The sequence below is a fragment of the Narcine bancroftii genome, chromosome 4, assembly GCF_036971445.1.
Source record: "Narcine bancroftii isolate sNarBan1 chromosome 4, sNarBan1.hap1, whole genome shotgun sequence".
NCBI classification, from domain to species: Eukaryota; Metazoa; Chordata; class Chondrichthyes; order Torpediniformes; family Narcinidae; genus Narcine; species Narcine bancroftii.
In genome coordinates this window covers 64184037-64208592 of record NC_091472.1, presented here as the reverse complement: position 1 = coordinate 64208592, position 24556 = coordinate 64184037, and the positions used below count along the sequence as shown (strand labels likewise).

General features: G+C 38.5%; 1 protein-coding gene across 8 annotated transcripts in view; it reads right to left on the bottom strand.

Moving 5' to 3' along the window:
• The window catches only part of LOC138760632 (echinoderm microtubule-associated protein-like 6), a 371242-nt gene that overhangs the window by 283256 nt on the left and 63430 nt on the right, over window positions 1–24556 (bottom strand). For 7 of the 8 annotated variants that reach the window (XR_011355764.1, XR_011355765.1, XM_069931442.1 and 4 more), the window contains exons 4-5: window positions 13194–13262; window positions 2203–2388 (exon numbers count right to left, since the gene is read on the bottom strand). Coding sequence is in view for 6 of the 8 variants with exons in the window: in XM_069931442.1 (XP_069787543.1) it covers window positions 2203–2388; window positions 13194–13262 (255 nt within the window). In the remaining 2 variants the exon portion in view is untranslated. The remainder of the gene's footprint in view (window positions 1–2202; window positions 2389–13193; window positions 13263–24556) is intronic. The other variant, XM_069931441.1, reaches the window with a different exon arrangement.

The window sequence follows — 24556 nt, the reverse complement described above, 5'->3', positions numbered from 1 at the left end:
TCTTATACTGTGTACAAAATTTAACATGTATAAAGTTCACCAGGCTTTGGTGCTCAAAAGGTAAATGTTTACCACTCAGAAAGGTTCTTGTAGGATTTGCAGAGAGAGATTTGTTGTTCCAGGATTTCCACAACGGAGTCACCTCAAGGTTTCGCTGATGAAACTTGCCCCATCAGGGTTTTCCAGATTGTAACCTCTTTCTTCAGGCTACCACAACAGAATTCCATTCTGTTCCTCTTATACAAAGAGAAACATCAGACAGATAGCACTTCCAGCCATCCACTGCTTTGGAAATTTCTGTTTCCAACCAGTTCTTTCTGGCTTGGTTCAGTCGTGACTGTTCAGTCTCTTTTCAGTGTCACACACACTAGCTAAGAAGGCTTGTTTTCTCTCCATCTTTCTGTCTTTTAACTGAACTGCCAGAAAGCCCATGTGACTCTCTCACTTGTAAAACCCCCACCTTCTTCAGCAAACAACATGAGTTCTTGGTCAAGATGTTGTCTTAGATAAACAAAACCCACGAGTGACCTTTCTGTGGACTCTGTCAAAACTCTTGAAAAGAGCTTTCAATAGCCAGAGTGTCTCCAGTCCATTCATTTTAAGACATTAGTTCAATTAGCACCTTCTTGTGAAATGTGCATCACATTCTCCAGATATCCTGCAATGTTACTGAATATGAATTCTTCAGTCTTTCAAATAAGATCTGTTCTAAAATGTGTGTGTGTGTATGTATATAACCCCTAATCTTACCAAAATTCTCCGAAATATTTATCCATTACAATATGACTGAGATTAATGTGGACTGAATCTCAAGTCGTTGGGTAATCACCCCTTGATGATGTCATGAGCCATTGAATGGTTAGAAGAGCCTTGTTTAGAAGAGGTCTCTATTCCTATTCCAAATTTTACACTATGTTGACTACCACTGCATTCAACCTTAGCAGCCTTGTCCTGCAGAGTTTATTTTGTAAAGCACACGAGTAGAATCAGAAGTTTGTGAAGTATAGATTCAATTGTATTGTATTTTTCTTGGCACAATGAAATACAATTATCATCCAACTGCAAGTTAAAAAATAGTGCTTATATACAAATAACTATAAGCACATTCAGCAAGCAAACAATTATAAAAGTACTGACAGTTCAATGTGAGTGCAGTATCACTCAGCACTGTGATTTAAGGTTCAGCAGGGTCACAGTCTTGGGGAAAAAAAGCCCTTCTGTTGGTTTGAGAGCGAAGGCTCCTATAGCGCCTACTGGATGGAATAAGAGTAAAAAATCCATAGTTAGGGTGAGATGCATCCTTGATGATGCTCTTCACCCTACCCAGACAGCGTTCCTGATAGATGTTCTCAATGAAGAACAAGTGGATACCAATAATTGTGAGGGGTGCTGAACAAAGTGGTGACTCTCTGTCTGCCTTACTGTAGACCAAAGTTAAAGAATTTCATGGATGTTACATTCTAAATGCAGTATTACGTGACAATAATGGAACCTTTATCCTTTAGGCAGTTTTCACCACCCGATGAAGTACTTTACGGTCTGATACGAGACAATTGCCATACCAGACTGACATGTCATAGGTAAGTCTGCTCTCAATGGTAAAGCGGTTAAAATCCATCAATATCCTGGGACAAAGGATATTTCATGCTCTGCAGGAAATAAAGGCGCTGTTACACCTTTTTGATCAAGATGGAGGAGTTCAGGGACCAGGTGAAATCATCAGAAATATGGACACCAAGGAATATGAAGCTTGATTCACAGTCCACCACAACTCCAAAGATGTAAATAGGGACATGAGCATGGCTTCCAGCATGCCTGAAGTCCACAATCATCTCAGACTTCTGAGTGTTAAGTGCCAAGTTGTTGTCAGTACACCAAGCAGCCAGGTGCTAGACCTCATCCCTATCGGCTGATTCATCATCCCCTCTGATCAGGCCAACCACCGTGGTGTCATCTGCGAACTCTATTATGGAATTGGTACCATATACAGGAATGCAGTCATAGGTGAAAAGGGAATACAGGAGAGGGGTCAGCACAGTTATTTAACCTTCTATGTGCTAAAGCATTTATAGTGTACAGAAAAAAATGCAACTTGCATTCTTGCTTTTAGCTTTACAATTGAAAGAACAACCATATCCATTAATAGAGTACATAATGTCACACCAAGGGAAGAATACCATGTGCTCCACATATTTTACTTACTCCATGGGCTCCTTGAATTGTGCGGACCAAATTAAGCCCTTTCCAGACGTAAATATCACCATTCAATGCACCAGAATATGTAGTTTCATCTTTAGCACAGGCTAAACATAAAATGGTCTGAAGATCACCAGTTTTACCAAAAATCCCCCTTTTGGGTGTTAATGCATTCCCACATAATGTCCAAAACTGCAATAAGAAACAAGAGAAAGAAAATCATCATCTTCACCAAATAATTGCTTTTACAATATAGGTAACAATAATTTGCTGTTAACCTCAACTGCTGTATTATTTTTTTTTCTGATCTTTACATGTTCTTTTATCCACTGTTTATCTAATACCTTTCACATCCTTTGCTTCAGTTTTGAATTTCAAAAATCCCATGCAAAAAATTACTCCTGCTCTCCTCTTTTCATTATAATTCTAAATCTACGCATCTTATTGCCTAAACAATTTTTCATTAACTGTCTTCGAAATCCTGAAAATATTTTGAAATTATATTTCTCAATTTATGAAAAAAGGATAAATTGGTAACTTCTTTAAAATGCCAGTTTTCAAATATTGAAATCCTAATTTTACTGTGTATGTAACGCTCTGTTTTGGAATGACTTTGTTGAAATAGAAGGGATTACAAATTTGAACAAACCAACAGAGGGCCCCCAGAAGACATTCAAGATCACAGAAAATTTGCATTCCTCATCCCAGGGATAGTTTCACTGGACTGGCATTAGATAAGCACAATTCTGAATGACAGTATAAGGAGAAACAGCAGCCAGCATGCATCCTGCATGCAAATGTCTGCATGCCCAATTCTTCATTCCTGTGTGACTGACAGGATGGAAATTAAAAAACTTCAAACTTCATGTAGGCAGACTTCGCAAAAACATTTGATAGACATCTTCAAATAAATAGTTTAAACAAAGCTGCAAAGATTCAAAGTAAAACGCCTCTAAGAACCTAATTTAAGAGCAGAAACCTCAATGATAAGATTTATCAATGGCAAAGGATTGACACCAAATAGAAGCCTCCATTCTTTGTTTTTCTTTATCATTTGGGAAGAAAAAGATCAAAGTCAATGAAATAAAAACTAGGTGGCTCAGATTCTGGATTATTATGTAACAATAAAGGATTCTTGAATCTTGAACAATTATATTTTGAAATGCTCAAGAATAAAATGGAGAGATTCCACATACATTTCCAACCAATTTATTTAACAAATATAAATGTGTACTGCAATGCTAATAAAGAAATGTACAAAAAGGTTATTCACAAATTATACTGTTGTGTAGTCAGAATGCATCTCTTATTCCAGAGACTAGGAGATCGCAATATATTCAATGCTTGCAACTCAAAACTCTGTAATTGTGCTCTTGTTCTTCTACCTTACACTTTTAGTGTTGAGCTGTTAATTAGTTCGCAGAAGAACCTTTCTCACTGTATCAGGTATAATGTGACAAAATCAATTTAAACATAATGTTTAAGCAGGTCAAATTTTCAAAGGATCAATTTATTGGCTGGTAATATGGAGGGGAAGGCTGTCATTCAGAGCTGCAGTAATGTTAGAGATAAAGCTGGGAGTTGCAAATGTCTTCAGTCAAACATGTTGAAGATGACATTACAAGGTTTCCACCATCACAAATTGAAATAGCTGGATGAGCTCAGCAGTGAACAGCTGATAACATGCATCTAATTACCACTTCCACCATTAAGAGTTTCAATATGAGCGAAGTGCAAAGTATTCATCCAAATTGGCTAATTGATAGCACTGGCTTATTGCAAGCAAGGTGAAAGGAGTTAGTTTGGGTACTTAAAAATTAAATGTAATGAAAATTAATCTCTTCATTGATGCTTAGTTCAGATTCCATCAGAACAAACTGGCTCCAAAATCTCATAAGAATCAGAAGAGAGGCAAGAATAGATGTTCTCAATGTTAAGACTTCAGCTCAACATTTAACTCAATCATACCTCAGACTGATGGATAAACTGTCCTCGCTGAAACTCAATATCCCTCTCTACAAATGTATCCTGATCAAAAGGCCAGTCAGACGAGATTGGCAGCAAAATGTCTACTCCCATCATGTTGAGCACTGGTGCGTCTCAAGGTTGACTGCTCAGTCTGATACAGTTCATGCAGCTGACTCATAACTTCACTGCCAGACTCAGTTTGAACTGAAGCATCACATTTGCAGATGAGACCACAGAAGTTGGCTTCATTGGCAACAATGATGAGTCTGTTACAGATATGGGAGGCTTGCCAATCAGTGTGAATACAACTCGAGTCTCAATGTGGACAAGACAAAGGAGATGACTGTGGATTTCAGGATGATGAAAGTCACTCTCAACTACACATTAATAGCTCCATCGTGGAAAGCACAAAGTTCCTTGGTGTGTATATAGAGGACAACCTTTTCTGGACCCACAACATCTCCTCATTAGTCTGGAGGATGCAGAAACACCTACAGTTCTTAAGGATGTTGAGGAGGGCAAGGCTTCTACCCCAATCTTGACATCAATTTACAGGAGTATGATTGAGAGTGCTATTTTGGCTATATCAATGTGGCAAAACATCAGACCAGAAGTTTGAAGTGGGGAAATTAGAAAAATTTCTTGCAAATCCCTTGAGCAGCAGTTACCAGTGGAAAAGATTGAGTTAGAAAAATGTAAATTTGAGGCAAAAGAAGCAAAAAAGCAAAGGCAGTTTGAGGTGAGAGTTTTGTGACCATTAGGGAGTTTACTTCCTCCATTTGATAAGGCTGAGATTGACAAATTTTTCCAGCGCATCAAGAAAATTGCTGAGAGTTTAAAGTGGGCAAAAGATTATTGGTCCCTCATGTTATAAAGTGTAATTAAAGGGAAGGCTCAGCAGGCTTACTCTGCCCTTACAATTGAACAGGCTAATTATGAGATTGTAAAGCATGATGTGCTTAAAGTTTATGAATTGGTTCCAGAAGCTTGTAGGCAAAAAATTTAGGGATTTGAGAAAATTGGTAATTGATTTATGGATGGATTTTGCATATGTCATAAGTGTGGGCTTAAACTGATGGTGGACATTTTTTAAAAAATTGATGATTATAACAGACTGAGAGAGCTGGTGTTAGTTGAGGAAAATGTAAATATATGTTCCTTGTGACAGGGTATTTAGAAGTGGTTTGGGAGGTACTGCTAGAGCAGCTTGCACACACACATTTTAAAAAACAATATTTGCAGGGCTTTTGCAGAATGTTTTTTTGCAGGAGGCAACAAAGTATCAACAGCAGCTTTCCTGGGAGAGCATGTGATCTTTGCAGGCAGAGGAGAACAGTTTTGCTCTCAGAGAGGACACAGAAATCAGTTCCTGAAGGACAAGCTGGCAAACTTTGGAAGGCTGCCTGGTCAACGGAGAAGACTGGCAATCTGAAAGGTGACCTGAAAGAAAGAGGATCATCTGGAGGGGGAAAATTTCGTCAGCAAGACTGATTGAGAAGGAATCAGTTGCGGATGTCCTGGAAAAGGAATCTCTCTCTGAAAACCAGCAAGAACCCTCCTGAATGGTAACCATTTGCCTGTTAAGCACCAAAGACTGGTGAACTTTGTTAATGCTAACTTCTGTGCACAGTACAAGAATTGCCTGCAACCAGTGAGATTGGACTGTGATCCAAATAACTTTTCTAATCTTAAATATACATTACACACACCTGTTGGCAGATTAAGTAGTTAGGTAGGTTAAGTAATAAGTTAAAGTTCAATTCTGTTTTCTTGTTCAATTATAATTAAAAACTACTTTTGTTTAAGTAACCCTGTGTTGTGGTGCATATCTATTGCTGCTGGTGTTTGGGGTCCTCTGGACTCCATAACATCCTAATGACATAAAAGCATATTTTGATGAAAAGGAAGTAGAAACTTGGCAAGAATCTGCTAAATTAGCAGATGAGTTCTGTATGCCTTAACTCACAAGGTTAAATTTGTACTAAGTAGAACCTTCCAAAATGGTAATATGGGCTATCCAAGTAAGTTAGAAAATAAATCAGGAAGTAGTGCTGGGGTGGGGGGAGGGGGGGGGTAGCCATGCTAATGAGCTGAGCAGGTGTTTTGAAAGAGCCCTCCACAAAAAGTATTGAATAGATGGTTTAAAAGTTCAAAAAACAAAATTTTATTGTCAAAAATGGATAAAATGTATGCTAAAAGACCGAGGCAACCGAGAAAAAAAACAGGAGTAATAGCTCAGCCAGGAACATCGAGTGAAAGCCCGTTGAGGAGTGTCTTGGCAGGGGCTTTGGGACCAGCTGACCCAGCAGAGCTGGGGAGTTGGCCCAAGATATATAACCTCCATTCTGAACATATTGGAAATTTTATGCAATCATTTTACGAGTATGGAATCAGCGATGAGACATATATCAGAGAAGGTCATGGAAATTAAAGAAGTTGTGGAAGACTTAAGTGAACAAATGACTCATTCAGAGGCTGAACTGGACAAAACAAAAGACAGGCTGAAGGCACTAGAAGAAAAAGCAAAAATGTGGGACACAAAAGAAAGGACTGATAGACAAGATTGACCATATGGAAAATTTTAGCAGATGTAACAATGTAAGAATCATTGGGCAGAGAGAAGGAATGTTGGGAAAAGACGTGATGATATTCTTTGAAACATGGATCCCACAAATGCTGGGACAAAACAAGTTAAATGCAAAGTTGCAAATTGAAAGGGGTCACTGGACCCTCGGACCCTCAAGAACCAGCAATCAGCAACCACGAGCAGAAGTTACTGGGAAAGAAATGCAATCTTGGGAACAGCATATGAATATTGAAAAAATAATAATGGCCCATTAGTGGTGGACAATGCAAAAGTAATGTTTTTCCAGGACTTCAGCCTTGCCTTGGTCAAACAAAGAAAGGAATTTGATGAGGTAAAGAGACATCTGCGATCTAAAAACTTTAAATATTTAATGATTTATCCAGAAAGCTGAGGGTGGATATCTCAGAAGGTAAGAGAAGAATTTTCAAGAAGAAAGAATCAGTGGAAGAATTTTTAAGGAAGCTATGAAAAGATTAAAGTCGCCATCTGAAATCAAAACTGAAAGATGTATCTTTTTATTTATACTAATAGTACTGAGCCATCTTGTCTCACTGTTAAAAGAAAAAAAAAACCATTGGATTATATGGAGAGCTCTGAAAAGGCAGAAAGGTGGTAAAGAAAGCAGCAAGGTGGGAACTTCAATGGGTTGGGGGGCGGGGGGAGATGGTGCCGGGAGAGGTGCAATTTTAAAAGATGGCGCCAAAGGGAGGGTTTCTTCAGAAGAAGAAGAATCTGCAGGCTTTTTTTGTGGGCTTCCAAGTACTATTGTCAATGTCACCGTCAGAGCTATGGAAGTGTTTCTTAAAGGGGAAATGTACGTGTTGGAAATTTCCTTTAATAGGGAGATGTGAGACAGTATTTAGAAAATTGGGAAGATATTATTGTTATGTGAGAAATGATATGGATATAACACTAAAGTTTATTAGTCTTAATATTAACAGGATAAATGGAGAAGTGAAGAGGAAGTGGGTCTTGGCATACTTAAAGAAATTAAAAGTGGATATAATCTTTTTTGCAGGAAACACATCTTACCAAATTGGGACATGATAAATTAAAAAAGATGGATGGGACAAATAATATCATCTTCCTTTGGATCAAAGGTAAGAGGGGTGGCAATTCTAACTAATAAAAATACACCAGTGTTAAATGAAGATACCATGATTGATCAAGCTGGAAGGTATGTAATGCCACACTGTAAAAATTATGGAAAAGCATGGACATTTATGAATATTTATGCCCCAAATTATGATGATGAAACCTTTAGGAAGGACAGTAGAGGGAAGACAAAATATATTAGTTTGTGGAGACTTTAATTTCTGCTTGGACCCAATTCTTGATAAATTGGCAAGAACAATAACAAAGGCAAAAGTAGCAAAAACCACAATTTCATATATGAGAGATCTAAATCTTATTAATGTATGGAGGCAATTAAATCCCACAAAAAAGACTACTCCTTTTACTCAAGGATGCACAATTCACATACAAGGATTGACTTATTTTTAATGTCTGTTCAGTTAAAAACTAGAGTGATGAAAATAGAATATCCAGCGAGGCTTCTGTCAGACTATTCTCCATTAATATTAACTACAGCAACAATGCAAAAGCAAGAGAATATATACAGATGGCATCTCAATACTACATTGCTCAAAAGAACAGAATTCTGCAAATTTATAAAGAGGCAGAGAGAAATGTTTTGTGAATAATTCTGCCATATACTTGCAAGTTTTCTGATATGGGACACGCTTAAAGCATACTTTAGGGGACAAATTATATCCTATATAAAGTATCTTAAGAGGGAACATATGGCAGAAGTAAACAGTTTGGAGAAGGATATTATAGAATTAGAAAAAAAATCAAATAACAAGACTACAAGTACAGATTACTAGAGAATAAAAAACTAAGATATAATATACAAACATATGACAGAAAAAGCTATATTGAAAACTAAGTAACAATACGAGTTGGGTGAATGGGCATACAAAGTTATAGGTTGGCAGATTAAAACAGAGGAGCCATGAAGAATAATAAATGCTATATAAACAGAAACAGACACTCTAATATATACATTAATTAATAAATTAATGACACTTTTCGACAATATTACGCAAAAGTATACAAATTAGAATTGCAAGAAGCTGAGAACAAAATGTAAGAATTTTTGATGAATGTTGAACTTCCAATAAAGGATAGAATTAGATACTCCCTTCACAAGGGAAAAATTGAAAAGGCTGATAAATCATCAGGAAAAGGATGGATTTACACTCGAGTTTTATAGACAATTCAAAGAATTATTAATGCCCTTTTTAATGGATGTCCTGGACCAAGCTGTGAAAGCAAACCCTCCCAGAATCTTTCTCAACTGTGATTATTAGTGTTACCAAAAAAGAATAGGAAACAACAAAAAAATTTCATCATACAGACAAATATCCCTGTTAAATGCTGATTAGAAGATACTAGCGAAAGCATTAGCCAATAGGTTAGGACAATACTTGCCAAAACGGATACATACAGACCAAGCAGGATTTGGTAAAGGAAGACATTCCTCAAATAGTCTAGGAAGATTATTTAATATAATACACATGGCTAAATCTGAATGAAATCCAAGTATTAAAGTCTCCCTAGATGCAGAAAAAGCATTCAACCATTTGGAATGGCCCTTTTTATTTAAAACACTGGAAAAATTTGGTATAGGCAAAACATTTATAAATTGATTAAACCTTTATACCATGAACTATAAGCTAAAATAATAATAATCAGATGTCAGCAGTGTTCCCCTTGAGTAGATCGAGTAGACAGGGATGGCCCCTGTCCCCAGTACTTTTTATTTTAGCGATTGAACTGCTGGCAGAGATAATAATAAGAGATCCGTATATAAAGGGTTTCAAAGTTGGGCGAGAAGAGCACAAAATCAGTCTATTCACCAATGATGTGCTATTGTTGTATCAGAACCATCTTTTTTCTTTCTTTGGCTTGGCTTCGCGGACGAAGATTTATGGAGGGGGTAAAAAGTCCACGTCAGCTGCAGGCTCGTTTGTGGCTGACAAGTCCGATGCGGGACAGGCAGACACGTTGCAGCGGTTGCAGGGGAAAATTGGTTGGTTGGGGTTGGGTGTTGGGTTTTTCCTCCTTTGCCTTTTGTCAATGAGGTGGGCTCTGTGGTCTTCTTCAAAGGAGGTTGCTGCCCGCCAAACTGTGAGGCGCCAAGATGCACAGTTTGAGGCGTTATCAGCCCACTGGCGGTGGTCAATGTGGCAGGCACCAAGAGATTTCTTTAGGCAGTCCTTGTACCTTTTCTTTGGTGCACCTCTGTCACGGTGGCCAGTGGAGAGCTCGCCATATAGCACGATCTTGGGAAGGCGATGGTCCTCCATTCTGGAGACGTGACCCATCCAGCGCAGCTGGATCTTCAGCAGCGTGGACTCGATGCTGTCGACCTCTGCCATCTCGAGTACTTCGACGTTAGGGATGAAAGCGCTCCAATGGATGTTGAGGATGGAGCGGAGACAACGCTGGTGGAAGCGTTCTAGGAGCCGTAGGTGGTGCCGGTAGAGGACCCATGATTCAGAGCCGAACAGGAGTGTGGGTATGACAACGGCTCTGTATACGCTTATCTTTGTGAGGTTTTTCAGTTGGTTGTTTTTCCAGACTCTTTTGTGTAGTCTTCCAAAGGCACTATTTGCCTTGGCGAGTCTGTTGTCTATCTCATTGTCGATCCTTGCATCTGATGAAATGGTGCAGCCGAGATAGGTAAACTGGTTGACCGTTTTGAGTTTTGTGTGCCCTATGGAGATGTGGGGGGGCTGGTAGTCATGGTGGGGAGCTGGCTGATGGAGGACCTCAGTTTTCTTCAGGCTGACTTCCAGGCCAAACATTTTGGCAGTTTCCGCAAAGCAGGACGTCAAGCGCTGAAGAGCTGGCTCTGAATGGGCAACTAAAGCGGCATCGTCTGCAAAGAGTAGTTCACGGACAAGTTTCTCTTGTGTCTTGGTGTGAGCTTGCAGGCGCCTCAGATTGAAGAGACTGCCATCCGTGCGGTACCGGATGTAAACAGCGTCTTCATTGTTGGGGTCTTTCATGGCTTGGTTCAGCATCATGCTGAAGAAGATTGAAAAGAGGGTTGGTGCGAGAACACAGCCTTGCTTCACGCCATTGTTAATGGAGAAGGGTTCAGAGAGCTCATTGCTGTATCTGACCCAAAAATTACAAGTAACACAGGAAAAATATGGAAGAATATCAGGCAACAAAATAAATATGGATAAAACTGTATAATGCCATTAACAAATTTGAATATCAAAGATACCAAAAAGGAATTAAATTTAAATGGAAGAGGGATGGAATAAAATATCTTGAAATAGTAATTGACAGTAAGTTGAAAAATCTGTACAAATTGAATTCTGTTCCTCTTCTTGGAAAGATAGGACACCTACAGAAATGGAGAGACTTACCAATTACTTTGATGGGAAGGGTTAACGGCGTCAAAATTAAAGTGATGCCAAGACTTCAATCGCTACCTATTTCATTACTTAAAATCTTCAAGCTACTAAACAACCATATTAGACAGTTCATATGGAATAATAAGGTACCAAAAATTTCATTGGAAAAAATGACATGGGACTATAGGTTAGGAGGATTTAGACTTCCAGATTTAAAAAAATATTACCTAGAAGCACAGGCTAGATTTCTCGCAGCCTTCTTCACTGAAGACAACCCCTGTCTTGGGTTCAAATGGGTATGTACTCAATGGAGGAGGGGGGAAGCAAAGGACTTTATCTATAAATGGAGTTTCAAATCATTAAAGAAAAAGACGGATAACCCCATTCTAATACATATGATTAAAATATGGCAAGAGATTAATGAATGTATAGGAAAAAAAGTAGGGATATCAATAAAAGCACCATTGTGTAAAAATGTGTTATTGCCTATTAAATGGGCAATAAAATATTAAATTTGTGGTATTTCAAAGGTAGATATATTAATGACTTTTAAACAGAAGGAATTCATGTCCTTTAAACAAGTAAAAGTCAAATAAAAAGTGGTCAATGGGACCTTCTTCTGTTTTTTTCCAGCTTAGATCGTTCTTAAGAGAAAGATGGGAACCAATGTTGACCCCACCTGAAATTAGTGAAACTGAACAAATGGTTTGGATGGGGAATACACCTAAATTTATAACAAAAATGTATTTTGCACTCCAGAGTGAAAGTGCAAATCCAGGGTTACAGAGGTCAAGAGAAAGATGGGAGTTGGACTTGGGTATGGTGATTTCAGAAAGAAGCTGGTCAGATTGGTTTAAGGACAGCATGATGTTAACTATAAATGCAAGATATGGATTGGTTCAGTATATTTTTTTTCAAACACCAATTATATCTTACCCCACAAAAGTTAAACAGATCAAAAGCTGAAATTTCAGAGATGTGTTTCAGATGTGGGACTAAGGAACTTTTTTTATATGCTTTGTGGTCGTGTATAAGAGTGAGGCCATTTTAGCAAGAATTTGCAGAAAAGTTAACCAGGATACAGAAGTGGCCTTCATGGGTGACCTGGAGCTATTCCTATTAGGTAATTTAATGGAAATAAGTGACAAATTGACCAAATATCAAATTTCATTTTATAAAAATAGCACTGGCGCAGTAGTAAAAAAATTTATTGCAATCACTTGGAAGTCCAACTCCCCTCAACTTATAGCATGATGGTCTGCAGAAACAAACACCTGTATACCCATGGAAAAAAAAAATCACATAACTTAAAGAGCAAATATGACACTTTTGTAAAGGTCTGGAAGCCAAACCTGGACCACAGAGGGGCCCAGGTACAGTAATAAAAGGAACAAAAAAGATACAAAATATTAGGCATGCATGGTTGCAAGCACAATATACAATCTTCGCACCAAGGTGGAACAATTTATTTGATGGTTCCACCAATGGACAACACAGATACAACATAAGGTGGATACTTCAACAAAATATCTCATCTTGAAAGCTATTTTATAATCCATTTGCACTATCAGATTTTAAAATCTGAAAGCAGACTCAGTAAAAACCATGTGAAGTAAAGTTTAACAGCAGTTCATTATAAATCAATTTAAATGAATGCAATTAACCGTGGAGGGTGGAGAAAAAAGTTTGAAAATAAAATGTTTGATTAAATGAATTGGCATTTTCAGCTGAAAATTTCAATGACTAACAGTCCATTTAGTCTATTTTCTCATTCATTTTTCATGTTATATTCTTCAGCTTTTCAAATTATTGGATGACTTTTTAAATATGAACTTTTCACATTTGAACATGTCAATTATCTGCTTCTGTCAGGCCATACTATTAGCATTACAGTTTTAAAACATCTAAGGCAATAGAAACTAATTACTGTAATTTCATAAAGGCAGCTTTTAAAAAAAATCAGTTTTTTTTTTATACACTGGAAGTACAAAATAAATTATTTTATTTACCTTAATATGTTTCACTCCACAGCTAACAAGCCTGTTTGGTTGATGTGGATCCCAAGCAACATCAAAAATCTGCCAAGAGATAAAATATATTATCATCTAAAGGTTATGTATAAGCCATCTGCATATATCAATCCAGAACCATGTTCATAATGAAAATTGAGGAGAGATGGAGGGGCCAAAACAAAGCCAGCTGAGGGAGGATGAAACAAACCAAATACAATAGAGGAGGAAGAGTGACAGAAGTTCAAGACAAGGAAAGAAAAAAGACACAAAGAAAAATGATTGAAGTACAAAATGGAGGTTCCAAAGAACAAAATCTTGCACAGGTTCATGCTGACCTGTTATCTAGCAAAAGCTCTGTAACTCAAATTGTGTAATGTATTTTGTCCCAGCAGTAAGACTCATGCCTGTGAGTCAGAGTTTCAGCACTGAGGTATCCGTGTATTGATTTTGTTGTGGTACTTTTTATTTATAATAAAAATATTAACCCAGCCACTTGGGACATTGGTAGTTCCAGACTGCCAGATATTCCAGCCTTTTAAATGATGTTTCAATTATTAGTCAACACAAAGTAGCCAAATTTATGGTTAAATCAATGCAGGAAAGGCAACTTTTGGATATATGGAAGAGACAACATCCAAAGGAGAAGGAATATTCATATTATTCGAGTAGACATAAAACATACTCAAGGATTGACTTGTTCCTGTTGTCAGCCCACATCCAAGGGAGAGTTAGGAAAATGGAATATAAAGCTAGATTGTTATCAGATCACTCACCCCTGTTATTAGCAATAGAGCTGGAGGACATCCCACCAAGAACGTATAGATGGAGATTAAACTCCATGCTACTTAAAAGACAGGATTTTAGAGAATTTATTGAGTGCCAAATTAAAATGTACTTTGAAATAAATACAGAATCAGTGAAAGATAAATTCATATTATGGGATGCAATGAAAACCTTCATCAGAGCGCAGATAATAAGTTATGTAATTAAGATGAAGAAGGACTACAATCGGGAAATAGAACAGCTGGAAAAGGAAATAGTAAGTACAGAAAAAGAACTAGCAACAAAGGAAGATACAACAAAAAGAAGAGAATTGGCGGACAAAAAAATAAAATACGAAACACTACAAACAGATAAGGTGGAGAAGAACATAATGAAAATAAAGCAGAAGTATTATGAGCTAGAAGAAAAAAAACACACAAAATACTAGCTTGGCAGCTTAAAATAGAACAAGCTAAAAGAACGGTATTGGCATCAAGGAAAAAGGACAAACAAATTACATATAACCCAACAGAGATCAATGAAAACTTCAAGGAATTCTACGAGCAATTATACCGAACTGAGAACGAAGGGAAAGAAGACAAAATAGATAAGTTTCTAGCCAAAATTGAACTACCGAAATTGCAAGATGAGGAGCAAAACAAATTGATTAAACAATTTGAAATAGAGGAAATACAGGATAAATTAAAAAAGCTACCAAACAATAAAATGCCTGGAGAGGATGGACTCCCAATAGAATTCTATAAAACATTTAAAGACTTATTATTTCCTCCTCTCTTGGAAGTAATGAACCAGATTGAAGAAACACAAAACATGCCAGATTCATGTAAAACAGCAATAATTACAGTAATACCAAAGACAGGGAAAGATCCACTAACACCAGCATCGTATAGACCAATATCTCTACTTAACTCAGATTATAAGATAATAGCAAAACTATTAGCAAACAGATTGGCTGACTGTGTACCAAAAATAGTAAAACTAGATCAAACTGGATTTATTAAGAAAAGTCGAACAATGGACTGTATCTGTAAGTTCATTAACTTAATCCATGCAGTACAAGGAAATAAGATGCCAACAGTGGCGGTTGCTTTAGACGCAGAGAAAACCTTTGACAGGGTATAATGGAATTATTTATTCAAAATACTACAGCGGTTCAACCTACCAGAGAAATATATTAATTGGATTAAAGCATTATATAAGGGACCATTGGCGAAGGTGACAGTAAATGGATATATATCGAACCAATTTAAATTAAGCAGGTCAACTAGGCAGGGATGTCCATTATCTCCATCACTGTTCGCTTTAGCTACAGTACCCTTGGCAGAACTAATAAGAACAGAAAATAAAATAAAAGTGATAAAAATAAAAGAGAAGGAATATAAAATCAGTCTATTTGCAGATGACATCATAGTACTTAAAGAACCAGAATTATCAATAAAAGAATTACATAAGAAATTGAAGGAATATGGAGAAAGATCAATGCAAATAAAAGTGAAGCGATGCCAATGAATAATGTGGATTTCACAAAGTTTAAGAAAGAATCACCATTTAAATGGCAAACACAAGTAATCCGATACCTAGGTATTAGACTAGATAATAATCTAGGCCATCTATACAAATTAAATTATCAGCCGTTAATTAAATTACAAGATGACTTACCACTAACACTGATAGGAAGGGTAAATTGCATTAAAATGAATATCTTCCCAAGGATACAATACCTATTCCAATCGTTACCAATTCCCTTAACAGAGAAATTCTTCAATGAGCTTAAGGGGGGAACCGAGGATAGCGCTAGATAAATTAACAGAATGGTACAAACAAGGGGGCATACAGCTACCAAAATTTAAGAATTATTATAGAGCAGCACAATTAAGATATCTATCAGATTTTTATCAAACAAGGGAAAAAACAGATTGGACCAGGTTAGAGCTAGATAAAATAGGGGAGAAGGTACCAGAACATATACTTTATAAGTGGGATGAAAAACTGGTGCAACATAGAAGTTTACCAGTACTGAACCATCTGCTCAACATTTGAAAGAAGATTCACGTAGAAAGAAAAAAAACAAATTACCAACTACCAAATTATCGACACAAAATCAACTAATCCCTTTCACAATAGATAACCTTTCCTTTAGAAAATGGGAGAGAAAAGGGATCAAAAGAAAAGAAAATTGTTTTTTGGGAAATAATTTATTATCTTTTGAACAAATGAAGTACAAATATGGTATAACTCATGGTACAATGTTTGCATATGACCAACTGAAAACTTACTTGAAGGACAAATTGGGAAGCAGGCTGAGGTTACCAGAAGGAAGCAGCTTTGAATATGTGATTACAGACACAATGATAATTAAAAGATTTATAACAAACGTACATCAAGCTGCAAGAGAAAGAGAACGATGAAATAAGCTGTAAACCCAAACAAAAGTGGGAACAAGATCTAAACATAAAGATAAAAAATGAAAAATGGGAAAAGCTATGCTTCAGAACTATGAGAAATACAATAAACACGCATGATACAATCTAATTGGTTACACAGGCTATATATCACGCCCCAAAAGTTAAATAAATGGGACACAACAGTATCAGATAGATGTTTTTGCTGTAAGGAGGAAACGGGAACAACAGTACATGCAATTTGGGCATGTGATAAAGTGGAAAAGTTTTTGGGAAGATCTAAATTAGGTATTAAAAAAATCACAAAAAGAAACATACCAAAAAATCCAGAGATCTTTCTTCTAAGTAATACAAGAAGTAAAGAACTAGGCCTCAAATTGGATGAAGCACAAAAAAGATTTATTATGATAGCCTTAGCGGTAGCAAAAAAATGTATAATGTCAACTTGGAAATCAGAAGAGACTGAGAGTACAGCAATGGTACATCGAAATGAATAAACATTGGAAAAAATAACATACAATTTAAAAAATAAAGTCACATTATTTGAACAAATTTGGGAACCGTACATGGAACACAACAGAGAGGGCCTACTCCGGACCTCGACCACCTAAAATGACAGTGTGTAAAAGTAGATGACACAATTTTCTTGTTTATTTTCATTGTGTGATGTCATTGTTTAATGGGTTTATTGAATGTTTAGTGGGTAGGGAGGGGGGTGAGAAGGAGGGAGGGAAGGGAGGGGGGAAAAAAGGGGAGAAAATGACACTGTGTATATTCAAGAGGGAAATGTTTGTGGATATTTTGGTTAATATGGTTCATAGTGTGAAAAATAAAAAATGTAAAAAAAATTAGTCAACACACTTCACTTCTTTAAAAAAATGTTGTGGAGTACAGTGATGTCATAAATTTTTCCAGTGAACCTAGTTTTAAGGGAGCAGGGGATTTAGCACCCTGTGAACCAGATGCTGAACCATTGGGATTTCTAAACAACTAGATGGCAGATTTTTGGAGTTTAACTTAATTTTGATTAGAAATATCTTACTGATATTTTTGTTAAGTCAAAAGCATTATTATTCCCCACTACAGTCAATTCTCTGGAAGCATCACAGCAGCTTTTGAGAGTTTTAATCATTCTTAAATACTGGCTATATACTATCGAGTGATAAAAATACAACAAAAATTATCCATTGTGAATAACATAGCAAATTAATTTGAAAGAGCACACAATATTGCAAAGTTAAGTGGTAATTCAAAAGATTGATGAGAAAAAAAATAAGGAAAGCATGCCTGAAAGCAAGGAAGAGATGCTCATGAGACTGCAGATGCCAGAATCTGGAGGGAAAAACAATTTGCTGGTGGAGGTCAGCTGGTTGAGCAGCATCAGTGGATGATAAAGAATTGTTGAAGTTTCAATTCTTGATGTAGGGTTCCAATCAGAAATGCCAACAATCCTTTTTCTCCTATTGATGCTGGTCAACCCACTGTTTCTCCAGGAAACTTTTTATTTCTTGTTTAGTCCTGCAATATAAAAATTAATAGAGCTGGTTTTTTTAAGTGCATAAAAAGAATGTAATTAATAAAGACATTGGCCCCAGAGAGAATGAAACTGGGTACTTAAATTATGTTAATTTGTTTTCAAAAGACTTTTATTGGCAGTACAAGAGCCTCTAGATGCTAGAGTCCAGAAGAGTGGTTTTCAAACTGCACCCCAAAATCACATTACACCTTAAGCAATCCCTATGCCATAATTGCTCTATGGTTGGTAACGGATTGCTTACAGTGGCATGTGAGTGGAAAGGGAAAGTTGAGAACCATTGCTCTAGACCCAATTGTTACAGAAATATTTTGTTTGAAAAAAAATTGTCATTGGCCCATTTTCTTTGCAATTATAAAATTGTGCACATAACCAATTGATAGGTACAATTAAAACAGTGGTTTTCAAACCTTTTTCTTCCTACTCACATACCACCTTAAAGATGGAATGCAAGTTTAGGGGGGCAGTTTGAAAACCACTGGTCTAAAGTTACAAGCAATTTCCAGAGCAACAGTGAATCAAGCAATATCTGTGGGCCGGGATAGGGGTGGGGTGATATGTTTGGAATTGTCAATGATTTGGGTCAAAACCAGACCTCAGGAATGAGAGTGGAGAGGGAAGACAGCAGTAGAAAGAGGACAGGGTGTGGGTAGACAAAGACTAGTAGGTCATTGGTAGTGTGACAGAGTATATAGAAATCTTTTTGGGAGATAAATTGGGAAAGGTTTGTACGAGTAGGTCACATGCAAATACTATAAAACAGATCTTATTTGAAATACTGGAGACATAGTGGCTTCTCACACCTTTTTTGCAGGAGATTTGAAGAGTGCTCAAAAGATGTCACTAATGGGTTATTGTTTATCAAGGGAACAGATAAAAGATCAGGCTGGAGCCTCTATTGTCTGCAGGAGAGTTTTGCTGTTGTAAGAGGGTCATGTGGTTTTGCAAGCAGAGAGAGTCAAATAGGCTTTCTCTCAGTCTTAGTGTGTGTGTGTGAGAGAGAGAGAGAGAGAGAGAGAAAATAGTGCAGAGACTCTGACAGTGTCAGTCAGCAGAAGTTGCTGTAACTGAAACAGGACAAGCTGGCAAGCTTTTGGAAGACAGCCTGGTTGAAGCCCTTGTAGTTCATGCAAGAGGAGAGGACTGACTGTCTAATATTTCACTTGAAATAAGAAACAGAAAGGAACTCTGTGATGACCTGAAAGAAAGATGTTATCATCTGGAGAATTCTGATAGGGCAAGTTTCATCAGCAAAACACTGAGGTGACTGATGGAAGTACCTCAGTTGTGGATGTCCTGGAACAACACATCTCTCTTCAAAAACCAACAAGAACTTTCCTGAGTGGTAACCATTTACCTTTCGAGCACCAAAGCCTGGTGAACTTTATGCATGTTAAATTCTTTGCACAGTATAAGAATTGCCTGCAACCAGTGAACTTGGAGAAATGAGAAATGAGATTGGACTGTGAACCAAAGAACTTTTCTGAACTTACTTACATTACATACACGTGCACTTAAAATTTGAAAGGGGTTAAGTTAGGTAAAGTAAGTTAATAGTGATAAGTTAAAGAGTAATTCTGTTTTTGTGTTTAAAGATAATTAAAAGCAACTTTTGTTTAAGTAACCGTTTGTCTTGGTGAATATCTATTGCTGCTGGGTTTTGGGGTCCTCTGGGCTCGTAAAAGTAGATTGAGGGATGGAGAATGGGAAGATGGTATCAGGTGAAAGAGTGGATTGGGAGACAAGAGGCTGATACGTGATAGGTGGAATCAGGCTAACAAAGAAAGAAAGGCAGATGGAAGCAGCTTGGAGAGTATGGTGGTGGAGATAGCTAGGAAGATGTTTAGTAGGAAAAACATAGGCTGCAGTTGCTAGAATATGACAAGGACAATGATAATTGGAGGAAGACATTAATATCTGATGGAACCAGATGGGAGAGTGGATCAATTTCTTTATAAATTCCCAAGAACGGCTTAGTGAAAACAATGGTTCAAAAGATAGTTGTGCTCATTAAGGGTTGCAATCAAGCAACATATTGTGGCATTGGTCTATATAGAAGGGTATTAACAGATCTGGTGGCAAACCAACAGACATGGACCGTATTAAATCACTAGAAGTGAAACAATTGTGAAGGAACTGGGGCAGCATGGTTGGCATAGCAGTTAACCCAATGCCTTAACAGCTCCAGTGATAGGGGCTTGGGTTCGAATCTCATGCCGCCTGTAATGAGGTTGTATGTTCTCTTCAGGTCTGTGTGGGTTTTCCCCAGGGGTTCCAGTTTCCTTCCACCAATCAAAACATACTGCAGGTTGTAAGTCAATTGAGTATAAATTGAGTGGCAGAGACTCGTGGGCCAAAATAGCCCATTACCATGCTGTATAAAGTTTAAAACATTTTTTAAATGAATAGTTTCCATCAAGTAATGTTACAGCATAGATCCATCAGGTCTTTGACCAAATCATTCTCTGCCTTGAGTCAGGGCTGAAATAAGAGTTCCAGAGAAATCGCTATTGAGCAAGGCAGTGGCAATATATTTTAAAGAAGAAAGCAAACTGGAAATGCAACAACGGAGAATAGATTTATCAAGAACATGTTTGTTGTGTTAGAAATGAATAAACCAATTTATTTTTGAGGAAGAGAACTACTAACTGTGGTAAAGGATATTCTGAACAACAGTTGTAGTAGAAAATCACACGAGAACTAATCTTGAGGATACAGTTGGTTACAGAGAAGTAAAGCCAAGGGATTACATGGAGAATTATATTCCATGGAATTTGCAACATAAATTTATTCAGGGTGTTTACCTTGCACAAAATAATACAATATGCCTTCACTATTCTCATCCCTCTCTATTTCTTCACTTCTCTCACTCTGTCCATCCATCAATGCACTTCTTCAGAAGATTTTGGTGAAAATTCTGACTTCATCAATAATGTAATCAATGGGAAAAAAATGTGCAATAAAGCAATGGGGAGTATATGGTGCTGGATGCAATAAGTTATCAAGCACAAGGCCCAATGTCTGCACACTGGAGTATAGACTTGCATGAAGACATGCACAGAAACTTCTGCTCTATCATCTCTTATTCCTAACATAACCTTTGCATCATAGGAAAATGCTTATTCTGAGCATTAGGTCTGCTCCAAAGTTTCTTATTGAAACCACCAATTTATCTTCTGGAGAGAAAAAAAATGGAACTTATCTGGAAGTGGACAAGCAATACTGTCAAAACATTTAGTTTTATGAGATTTGTTATTTGTTACAGAGTTCCAATATACAATCCTTGAGCTACTTCAACATTTGAGAGATTTGCAGTAATTTGTTGGAACTCACCACAATAAATGGTCTATTTCCAAGCACTGAATTCAAGTTGGTAATTCAACCCTTGTCATAGCACTCCAGAATGATGATTTAGAGACAGAGAGTTTCCTGTGGGTTTTCGGGGGTGATTACACTGAAGGGTTATGCTTGCCTGAATATATGAATATTTGTGATCAGAGATGTAGACAAACTTACAAACTGATAGCATGTTCAGTTGGAGCCATGGCTTGACTGCCTGTTATTATTATAAATTTACACTGTGCATAGACTAACTGATAAGATTAGAATCAGAATTGTCAAAGAGATAGCCAGTGGAAGTTATGCTCCAGGTAAGTATGCATCAAGCAAGTAGGGCAGCAGTATGTGCAAGGTCCCAGGAAATTCCAATAATAATTGTATTTACCATCCATCTAAGGAATTTACATGATTAGTCTAATCTTTGGCAGACTACTGTATTCATTACATTTCAGTAACTACAAAGGAGGTCTTGAGAGAGAAGGAATGAACTGGGTATCATCAAAATCCTTTGCTCTTCACTGTTGGTGAGTCTCCAGCAATATGTGCTTAGAAATATTGTAATGAAAAATATGGAACACAACATTGTGGAGTTAAACAGGAAAGTTCCAGATAATGTAAATGTAGTGCAAAATACAAAAGTGCTGAAGAAACTCAGGAAATGAAGCTTACCTTTTACTTCATGTAACTCCAAACAGACAGCATTAAAAATCACCTTTTCCAGTTTCATTTAAACCCCTCTCCTGAATCTCTCTTTTCTCATCTCCTTTCACCCTGCTCCCCATCCTTTCCTTCTCTCTCCATTCACAATTAACCCCTCCCCCATCATTTTTCAGCTTTTTTCTCTTCTATCCTCCAGCCAATATCCACTTAATGACCTCTTTCCTGTTGGTCTGTACTCCACCTCCTGCTCCTTTCTCCCTCTTTTCCTCACCATTTTGCTTTCTGCTCATACCTTATAAAGGGCTCAGGCCCAAAATGTTGGTTATCCTTTACTTCCTATAGATGCTGCATGACCTACTGAGTTTCTCCAGCACTTTTGTGCATTGCACATAACTTTGTAGGTCTGGCAGTGATATAACCACTGTGACTGCCTGCACCTGTCTGCATTCTTGCATAACGACTGCAGGGAGGTAACCTGGGAGGCTGGCTCCACCTACTCCCTTCCAATCACTGGCCCCATATAAAGGCTCACACTGGCCCTTGTGTAAGCAGTAGAGCACATGGAGCCAGAAGAGATACTGAACCTTGTGTGCCAGTTTTAAGTTAATTAAAGCCAGTAGTATAGCCTTCATAGTTTGAGCTAGTTTGTTTAATTATCTTAAATTTAAAAGAACCATGGAGAAGTTTGTCAGCATAGAAAAGCTGGATATTGACCCCCCCCCCCCCCAATGCCCAGAAGCTCTAGCTCACTTCGAGATCTGGAAGTATGCAATCAGGGCAATTATCAGCACTCAGGCTAAAGTCATCAATTCAGACCAAAAGAGACTCATGATAATGCACACAAAATGAGGCCCGATAACATTCCAGGCGATCCATGACTGCACTGAGTATGAACTGGCAATGGCCAACCTGAAAAACATCTACCAGCCTCCAGCAAGCATACTCTACTTCAGGTACCTGCTTAGCATCAGGTTACAACAACCGGGTGAGATAGTAGTGGCTTACCTTGGGGCACTGTGTGAACTGGCGTGCCCATGCATGACCAAGACAGGGGTGACCGCTGGGAAAGTGGAGCAACTCATCGGGTTGCGTGTGTGCAAGCCCTGCGATCAAGGACGACCTGACAGAGACTGCTGGAAGAAAACAATGCTTTCCTTGCAAGGGTCATTGATGTGGTCTGTTCTCTGGAAGCTGCTGCCCACCATGCAGAAGCCTTCAATACTCACCTGCTGGCTCCCCCCTGGCCTGCCTGATGACTTCCGCCATTGAGGGGGCCTACTGTAAGTACTGTGGGACCTGGTGTGAGTCTGACACGTTCCCGAAAGAACTGCTCCCAATACGGTAAAAAAGGCCACTTTGGCAAAGTGTTATTCTCTAAACATGCCGGTAGCGATGCAGCCCTCAGTGACCAATCGGAAGCCCCCACACCCCCCCCTACCATGATCCTCCAGGCACCTCCATGAGTGATTATTGAGCAGGGCTATTGCTCTGCCCATCACTCTGCTCACACTAGTGACGTCACTTTCAGCTCAGTCGTTGAACCACTCTGCTGCCATGTGATCCCCATGGGTGCTGCGATCTTTGACTGGCCAACTTCCGCCTGCACCAAACACATCACTTCCGTCCTGCCAACCCAACAACACGGTCAACATGTGTGCGCACAGCCAGCCCTGAATAGCGCACCCATCACACCTGATGCCGGCACACACAATGTACCAGACCCACCACACTCCACAGATGATGATGCCTCCACTATCCTGGAAAATCAGGACTGGATCTACCAACCACTACTTGCCGCCGCCAGCTTGGAGCAGCACCTTGGACCCTGGGCCAGTCCTAGTGTCCACCATGCTGTTGGACAACATCCCTCATGGTCTCAATGATGGACATCGCTGTCAAAGGGAAGGTAATAAAATGCCTGTTCGATAGAGGTAGTACTGAGAGCTTTGTGCACCTGCACGTGGTCCGTATGCTGTTGGTCAAAGTACACCCAGCAAACTTATCCATCACTTTTATGTCCCAGGACCACTCCATCATAGCACTGGGGTGATGTTCTGTAAATTTTTACCTTGGGAGGGGAAACAAAGGATTCAAGCTCCTGGTCATGCCAGAGCTCTGTGGCCTTGTTATCCTGGGACTAGATTTCCAGTGCCACCTCCATAGTGTCACTCCAGCTTTCGGTGCCCCATTCCCCCCACTCATCATCCACAACGCCAAACCTAGCGACTGCTCCTGCCCCACCTGCAGACTGTCCACCGTCTCTCTCTCCCTCTTTAACCACCTGATGTCAGACTGCAAGCCCATTATGGCCAAGAGCAGGCGTTTCTGTGCAGTCAACAGGCTGAGGTGCAACGGCTTAAGGCAGAAAGGTTAATAGAACTCAGCACTAGCCCCTGGCAAGCCCAGGCCCTGGTGGTCAAAGGGGGCAGTAAACAGAGGATGGTCATCGAATATAGTCAAGCCATCAACCGGTACTCCCAGCTGGATGCCTACCCACTACTCCGTATTGCCCCCTGGCCCTTAGGTCAAAAGGATGGTCCACTAACTACTGGCTGGAGGCCCTTCCCAAGGCATTCCATGCCATAAGGTCACTTTTATGTATGGCTACCAACCAGACCCCTCACGAAAGTCTCTTTTCCTTC